Genomic DNA, 8,699 nt, shown 5'->3' on the forward strand with positions numbered 1-8,699 from the left:
GGGTCTGAAGGGACCTGAGCAGATCATCAAGTCCGACCCCCTGCCATGGCAGGATAGAGTACTGGGGTCAAACGACCCCAGCAAGGTGATTGTCTAGCCTTGTCTTAAAGACCCCCAAGGTAGGAGCCAGCACTTCACTTGGAAGTTGGTTCCAGATCCTAGCTGCCCTGACAGTGAAGTAGCACCTCCTGATGTCTAATCTGAATTTACCCTCTGCCAGCTTGTGACCGTTATTTCTAGTCTGTCTAATGCAGTTTGATATTTTTTATCCAAGACACAGATGTTAATATAAAATCTCTGGCAGTTTGCAGACCAAAATACCAGGGTGGCAGATAATAAGGCAAACAGATTACTGTTACAGAAGGATGTAAATCATTTGGTTAAATGTTCCCATTTTCACAAAATGCATTCTAATTCAGCCAAATACAATCAATGGGGGAACCAAGAATGCAGATTATGCAGCATACAGGAAGATGGGAAACTCTGTTCTGGAAAACAAAAAAGGACTTGAATTATGGTAAGTAATTACTTCAGTAGGTGTTTTTATTGCCATGCTATGACAAAAACAGCTAATACAATCTTTAGATGCATAAAAAAGAGCAATACAATGTAAAAGACAGGATCTTGCCTCAGTAGAGAATTGGTAATACCACTACCAGAAAACCATACCCAGTTTTTCTGTTCACATTTCAAGGGGGCAGGCAAATTTTAATGTCTTGTAATTTACCGGGGGGGGGGGGGGGCAAGATATAAGATGACGGTTTCTTTTGCCTTTGAACTCTATGAAGTTATCATTTGCCAAGGGACAGAGCACTCCTAGATATGACTGAAGTCAACAGAAGCAGGGTTGAGAACAGAAAAATGCTTTAAATTCCTCAATGGAAGAAATTACAATATAGGCGTGTCATATCAGGCACTCGAAATTAGCTGATGCTTTTGAGTCATGCGTGTACTCTCTGAGCGGGGCCACAGCAAAGTCAAGTGAGGGCTGCTTGCCCCTAGACTGAACCATAGGGCTGGAAGAGACCTTAAGGGTCCACGGCTCCAAACGACCTGCTACAAATTCAGGACTGCTTCTCCTACTCGTCCCTGGCCAAAGCTTACACAGCCTCCTTTGGACACCTCCAGTGAGGGAGACCCCACAGCAATTTCCCTGGGCCGCTGATGTTAGCGCCTTGAGGTCCCAACAGGAGGAGTCGGAGTTAAGCCGGCATTTCCAAACCCGCAAGCATTTTGCTTTGTGATCTGAACAGCGCTTGTGCAGTGCAGAGTGAAGAACAATGCGAGGGTCTGCTTCACTGCAGTCACACACCCACTGCCCCACAGCCGGGACTGCCGGCACAGCGCAAGAGACTCGCTCTCCTTCTCCTTCTCGTCCCCCAGGTTACCACCCATCTAACCAGCCCTGTCCCACTAGGGACTACTCCTTGATGTCCCCCTCCCTCAGCCTGTAACCATGGCACCCCGATCCCATGATGCTCCTCTCCCCTCAGCCTGTAACCATGGCACCCGGACCCACCCCCTCGCTCCGGGTCCCACGAGGCCCCGCCCCCCGCACACGCGGCCAGAGGCGGGGCAGGGGGCGGGGCCGGTGGGCACTAGTGGCGCGTGCGCATTAGCGCCTGACGCGTGTCGCGCTTGCGCTGCTGAGGCCCCGGACACGTTCGCACGAGTGCAGGCCGCTGCCGCCCTTCCTATCGCCATGTCGGACCGGCTCAGCAAGCCCACGTGCCTCATCGTCGCTAGCGCGGCTGCCGCCGGTGAGTGGCCTCCCGAGCCAACCCTGCTCCCGCACACGGGCACTGCGCATGCTCCATCTTCCGCCCCCGGGTAGTGCGCATGCTCTGTCCTCTATGACTCCCTCCCGTGGGCAGTGCGCATGCTTCTCCTCCCTCGCAGGCAGTGGTGTGGGGGTCCCCTGTGCCGCCTTCCCCCGGCGGGCATTGCGCATGCTCCTGAAGGGCAAGCCTCTGAGGCCACGTCCTGGGCGCGAGCCAACTCTCGGCGGGGCTGGTACCCCGTGGCCCTGCAGCCCCCCCCTGGGTTGGGAGGGTTCCGGCCCCAGCTGCTGCGCCCAGGCCTTGACCTGCCCTGCCCTGCTTGCTTTGGCTGGGGCACGTCCACGGTACAGGTGTCCGTGTCCGTCCCTAACTTGCCGCAGTGCAGCAGATGCCCATCAATTCTGTGGGGCGAGCTGTGGGCGGCTTGGCTGCTGCGAGGGACTCCCCTGAATAGGCCTTGGCTGCTGCAGTGATCTTCTTGTTCCTTGTCCTGGTGCTGGGGAGAGTCCTGGCTGTGGCACTTGGAGCCACTTCAGTCTGCCTGGATACCCAGGCTGAAGGCTGCCTGAAGGCAGGGAAAGGTAGTGTGGGCCAGCCCTGGTGGCAGGCATGCTACAGATAAAGCTCTGTGCCCTCCCTGAGCATCCCTGCAGTCGCCTGCCCTGCTCACTTCTTTGCTTTCTGCTCCCTGACAGATCTGTTATTGGATCCCCTGCCTCCTCCCGCATGCCACTCACAGAGGCTGCCTTTACCACTTGTGGTGCCCGTGGCAGGGGTTGGCCACCACTGCCGTAGTCTCATAGTTATTATCCTGTCTTCTGACTTCAGACTTACCCCACCTAACTACTCCTCTACATCTGTAAACTGAGGCTAACAGTATCTTCATGTCTCCCTGCGGTATTGGTGGTATTGTTCGTTACAGCTGGTGAACCAGTTAGTTCCCGTGCTCATGGGAAGGAGCTGTAAAATGCATAAATGGCTGCAAGTTGTCCTGCATGGACATGCAATATCTAGTAAGAACTGTGATTTTGGTGAGGCTTGTGGCATGATCCTTTTCTATGCCTGGTCACTCTTATGGGAGTTCTTTGGAAAGGGCCCAGCTTGGTTCCCTTTCTCTGGAGAACAGCCATTAGTTTTGTGGGCTGTTACTTGCGGGTGGTAGGGGAGCTGCTGTTATCTTTAATTTCTTTAAATCTGAGGTGACTTGTTCTTACTTTTTGTGCAATAGTCTGTACAGTATATTTTAATGAACAATGTCAAGCTAAAAGTGTTCAAATTTCTTATCTTTGTGAATACAAAGCATTCTGCTTGCGTAGAGATCTTGGGAGCCTTTAAAATGAATTGGAGATTCAGTTAATATGTGTTAGTAGACCAGATGTGTGCAGTATAGTTGGGTTTAAGATGCAGTGATTTTAGTTTGTTTGTTTATTTTTTAATTGTCCAACTCTTTTTTTTTTTTTCCCCCCCCCCAGGGGGGTCTGCCCAATCCTTCCTTCACTCTTTCACGCTGGCTAGCTCTGCTTTTAATCTACAAGTTGCCACACCAGGGGTAAGTGAGAGGTCACAATCGCTGACACTGTTATGTGCTTTGTGGATCTGGAAGCAGCTGGTACCTGGTGAATGGAGTTGTTTGTAATATAATGGGTTATAAAAAGGTTTGTAATAAAGAGGAGCTTTTCCTCTCTCCTATACATTAAGTCAATGAGTCCTCAAGCCCTTCGACCTTTGTTTTAGTTTAGACATATTCTAACCCTGTTGCACTCAGTTGCATTCCATATATGTACGTTGTAAACCTGTGCATAATTGTTAGCAAAACCAGGGGGATTTCCTGGTACAACTCAAAAGTTTTGGAAGTGTAGTCCTCAGTAATTAGTAGCAATAATGAAATGTTCTCCTTTGTTATGGTCTCTTGACAAATGCTGACAAACTCTAAGAACTTGGAAGATGACTTCTGTAAGTAGAGTCTGGTTTAAATCGTGGACCTAGCTGGCTGATACCGTGGCCCAATTGTGACAAGGGCTGCCATTTTCATGCCTAGATTGGGGGCTTTTTGTACCGTTGGCTGCTGCAGGCTGGAGAAACCATTCTTCAGCCAGCAGCAAAAGCCTGGCAGCCCGGGGGAAGAGAAAGGACAGAGGCGGGTAGGGGAGGGGATGTTTGCTCCTCTAGGTGGGAAAACCAAGGGGTGGGGGTATTGTAGGCATCTGGGGGGCTTCCTTGGCAGAAGACCCTGGCACTGGGTACTTGACATCCTCTGCACAAGTGTTCTCTCCCCCTGCCCCCCCATCCTTGGTGCCCCAGTTTTCCTACCCAAAGGAACAAACTGCTCTTCCCTTGCACAATGCAAGGGCCCTCCCAGCTTGCAACAGCCACCTTGTTACAATGAAATGCCATGATATGACCACTTGCTGGGGAACTCAGTTAATTTAATTTAGTGATTTCCTCCCCCCCAACAAAGAATTTGAAATTGGAATTTTTAACCAGGCCCTAGTTATAAAGGAGAAAAATTAGGTATTGTGTTCGTGGCTGCTTTGTTGTGTACAAAAATGACTGAAATGTTGAAGAAAAGGGAAAAAAAAAAGAATTTCTAGGTTTTTTTGCCTTGGAAGATTACTAGTTGGAGAACTAGGGAAATCATGGCATCATGAAAATCAAGAGAATGAAAACTGAGCAATAAAGAGAGGAAGGGGTTTTAATCCAGTTCTTTAAAACTTAAATCTGGATTTTCTACTCTACCTACTTTCTATTTGGTAAAGCTAAGAGAAGCCTTAAAGGAGCCTGGTTTGTCTCTCTCTAATTCTTAGGCTTGATGTTTTCTGCACTAACATAAATTAGTGCTCTAACTCCAAGGGTTGTTAGCCTTGTTAGACTTGAGCTACACATTGGAAAATGCCAGCTCTTGGCTTTTACTCTTTTTTTGACTACTGGAAAATAATAGAGCAGTTCTTCCGTTACAAAGAACTTGGACTATAGCAGGTCATGTTTTTGACACTATGGATTCCTATTTGAAATGTCTGGGTTGAGCTTGTGAATCATGTGCAAGTGTTTACACATCTAACATGCTTATATTGTGTGTCACCCTGGTTGAGAATCACAGCTCTGATTTATATTCTGATTACAGTTGGCAGTATTTAGTATCTCAGTTGGGGACAGAGGTATCACGTCTGTCTCTGATGCCCTAGGTCTTGAAGTGTTGTGTGTTCAGCAGAAGAGCAGGTTGGGAGTGGATGCGCAGGTCTGGTAGACTGGGTATACTAGCTTTGCATCAGCTGAGAGTTCCTCCTAATGTGGAAGAGTTTGATTTCCAGATGTGGCTACTGTGTAGCCTCTTCATGCCTCTCCTGAGCAGTGCAGTATGGCTGGAAGATCTGAAAAAAATCTTTTCTTTGGTGTTTTGTTAACTGTTTAATTGTACTGACTAATGCCTTGATCAAAGCATGTGTTTTTGTTTAAATATTTAGAATTTTTTTCTCATTTTTAAGGTGTTAAAAGGAAAACCATTGTCTGCCCACACAGTCAATCATGGGGTTACTTCTGATATTGAACATAAATTTCTTTTTGATTTGGTTGTGTGGATTAATGGAAAGATAAATTTGCATGCGGTTCACTGCAAATCATCCCCTGGTTATAAAAGGTTCAGCAAACAACTTTTCACTTTTAGCGTGACCTTGTAGGTTTTTGGTCATAGTTGTATGTAATGAAAGGTTGTCTTTTGCAGTTAAAGCGAAATTGTATTTGTGTAAAGACAATTAAAAAATAATGACTCGTTTTAATCCTGCATTGAGGCTTTCTCTTTGCCTCATACCCAAACTAGTAACCTGAATCAGTTGTGCCTATCCAACAAGCTCTGTGTGCATGTACAAAGTTAAAATCAGCGGCTAACACAGTAACACCAATGTAAAGAGATGGTTTCCTGTATAGCAACATTTGTGTGCCATGTTTGGGGGCTAGCATTGGGCAGTTTTCAGATGTTATGAACAGACGTATTCCAAACAGCAAAGGTACAGGTATTTCCAGCCAAAAAAAAGCTTGACCTTTGAAAAAGAGGAACGTTTTTAAAGAACTTTATTTTGAAGTGCTGCCTGAAAGATATGCATGCTCCTAGCCTACGCAGCACTCTGTTCTATTCCTCATTCTACCCCAGACCTGGGATTCAAAGCACTTCAAATGTATGTCTGTCTGTACTCTTAGGTGGTAGCCTGAGTGAACGTAGGCTCTTACAAAGTATATTTTTGCATGCAGAAGCTGATGCGTCTTTGAACCAGTTCATAGATTCATAGATGTAGAGTCGGAAGGGACCTAAGTAGATCTTCAAGTCCGACCCCCTGCCCTGGGCAGGAGAGAATACTGGGCTCATGTGACCTCAGCTAGGTAATTATCAAGCCTCCTCTTAAAGACCCCCAAGGTAGAAGGCCTTGGAAGTTGGTTCCAGATCCTAGCCGCCCTGACTGTGAAGTAGTGCCTTCTAATGTCCAGCCTAAACCTACTCTCAAACAACTTACGGCTGTTATTCCTTGTTACTTCAGGAGGCACTCGGGGGAACAGGGCCTCTCCCATTCCCTGCTGGTCCCCCTGGTAAGTTTATAGATGGCCACCAGGTCCCCCCTCAGCCTTCTCTTGTGAAGGCTGAACAGGTTCAGGTCCCATAGCCTCTCTTTGTAGTGTCTGCCCTGCTGTCCCTGGATCATGCAAGTGGCCCTCCTCTGGACCCTCTCAATGCTGTCTACATCCCTCCTGAGGTGCAGCGCCCAGAACTGGATGCAGTACTCCAACTGCGGCCTGTCCAGTGTCACATAGAGGGGGAGGATCACCTCCTTGGCCCTGCTTGAGATGCACCTATGGGTACATGACAAGGTGCAGTTAGCCTTCCTCACATGACCGTGTCTTCACATTGGTGGCCCATGTTCATTTTGGAATCGATAATGACTCCAAGATCTCTTTTCTGCCACTGTGCTTCTGAGAAGGGAGTTCCCCATTCTATAGGCATGCTGCTGGTTCTTACTGCCCAAGTGCAGCACCCTGCACTTGTCGGTATCCTATTCTCATTTGCCCACACCTGTAACCTGTCCAGGTCCAGTTAGACTTCTGGTGCCACCCTAACCTGCCTGTTGCCTGACTTCAGACTAATGCATCTAACTCTCTCACTGATCATATAAGCCTTACATAATAATCTTGATAGCCAGTAGACTTTGGGTTAATTTAAAAAAAAAAAAAAGGGTATTTTTGAAATTCCATTTTTCATGTTGTTCAGAAATGAAAATGAATAATAGAGGTTAAATCATTTCCACTTGCTTTTAGGTCAGTAATTCAAATTTGCTGTAGGCAAAGAAAAACTAAAATTACCATCTGGCAAATGTTTAGTGTTCTCCTAGTTTCTGTCGGTCTAGATTTTTAAATGTTAACATTACTGTTGTTAATCTTTTAAGAATAAAGGCTTACTACTTGCCATGGGAAAAGTCATGGATTTATTAGAGCAAACAAATGGAATGGTGAGAATCTTAGTTTAAAACAAATGATGCATAAAAACATACCTGTGGGGTGTTTTGTCCAGCAGAGTAGTAATACTTTAAAAGTATATAAAGATGAATCACAAAAATAACAATAAAAACAAATATATACAAATTCATGGGATAAATTATCTTTATAGCTGTGAGACAAGACTGATAAAAGTCTTCTTATGGGGGGGTGGAAAAGAACCCAAGTTGCAGAATTTGCCAAGGAAATGAAATAGCCTTTTTATTGCTATAGAGTTCTTATTACAATCTAGTTGATCTAGCCAGGTCACCAGCAACTGAAAACTCTTATGGTTGCCTGGTTGAAATGCATTCAGGCAGTCATAAAAATCTTCTCTATGTTTGATATGTTGGCTCTTTGAACAACTGTATTGCTTTTCCCCTGAGAGAAAACAAAACAACCTTGTAGTTTTGTCAGTATAACTGCATTTATATTAGGGGCTGTCTCACTAGTGTCATCAGAGAGGATTCACCTGACCAGCATGACTGGCAAAAATGTAATGGGTAGATCATAGATGCAGCCTTTTTACTAGGTAGGCCCTTCAGACCAAGGTTAAGGCATCTTGTGGTGAGACCTATCTTTTCTGTAAACACAGAGTCAGTTTGGACTTCAGTGAATATTTAGCTCTATTTTTAAATAATAGTAACAAAACCCAAGAAGCATGCTGGACAGTCAGAAATAAATTAAACAGACAACTATGTACTGATGTTAACTGCTGTCTTTGAATCATGATTTCATTAGGGGAAGCCAATTGACTTTGTAGATGTGAATGACAGCAACTTGCGTTGGATACAAGACTTCCGGCTGAAATCTTATGCAAATCCTGCGAAGTTGGAGTCAATTGATGGTGAGCGTCTTTTGGAATTCACTCTATGTATGTCATCTCTGTTTTGTTTCTTTAATAAACAAATACTCATCTTAAACCTCGAGGGAGAGGGGAGCAAAAAGGCGTGGTCTGGTGGATATCAGGGGGACAGTGATTCGATTAATTGATTCAGATCACTGTCTCGATTTGATTTGGCCGAATCTGAAGATTCGATGCTGATTCAGAGATTAGGCACAGCTTTAAATGTTTGAATCAGCCATAGACAGCTTTAAATGTTTTTTCTACACACCTCGAGGTACCAGGTGTGGCTCGTGAACATTGCAGTGGTGGGGCGGATGGAGTGTCCCACAGGAGCATGGGGTCTGGAAGTGGACCAGATGTACTTCTGGTCTACTTTCGGGTCTGCTGCTGAACACCTGGGAGATGCCACTGTCCCCCCAGCCCTGGCTTGGTGATCAGCGATGCGGGGGACCCTGGGTGCCCCCCCAGACCCAGGTGGCACCAGTTGTGGGGGGGGAGGGTCCACCACCAAGCATGCTGGTGCGCGCCCCCCCCCCCCCCCCCCCCCCGCCCCCCTC

At 46.5% G+C, this 8,699-nt stretch overlaps 1 protein-coding gene across 3 annotated transcripts in view; it reads left to right on the forward strand.

The window, feature by feature from the left end:
• The first annotated feature begins 432 nt into the window (after positions 1-432).
• The window catches only part of PDDC1 (Parkinson disease 7 domain containing 1), a 26,596-nt gene continuing 18,329 nt past the window's right edge, over positions 433-8,699 (forward strand). For 2 of the 3 annotated variants that reach the window (XM_019519791.1, XM_019519792.1), the window contains exons 1-3: positions 433-517; positions 3,254-3,330; positions 8,037-8,142. In XM_019519791.1, the coding sequence (XP_019375336.1) occupies positions 433-517; positions 3,254-3,330; positions 8,037-8,142 (268 nt within the window). Of the gene's footprint in view, positions 518-1,606; positions 1,761-3,253; positions 3,331-8,036; positions 8,143-8,699 lie in introns of those variants that run through there. The other variant, XM_019519793.1, reaches the window with a different exon arrangement.

This window comes from Gavialis gangeticus, unplaced genomic scaffold, assembly GCF_001723915.1.
Source record: "Gavialis gangeticus isolate Ggan-Ray unplaced genomic scaffold, GavGan_comp1, whole genome shotgun sequence".
Taxonomy (NCBI): domain Eukaryota; kingdom Metazoa; phylum Chordata; order Crocodylia; family Gavialidae; genus Gavialis; species Gavialis gangeticus.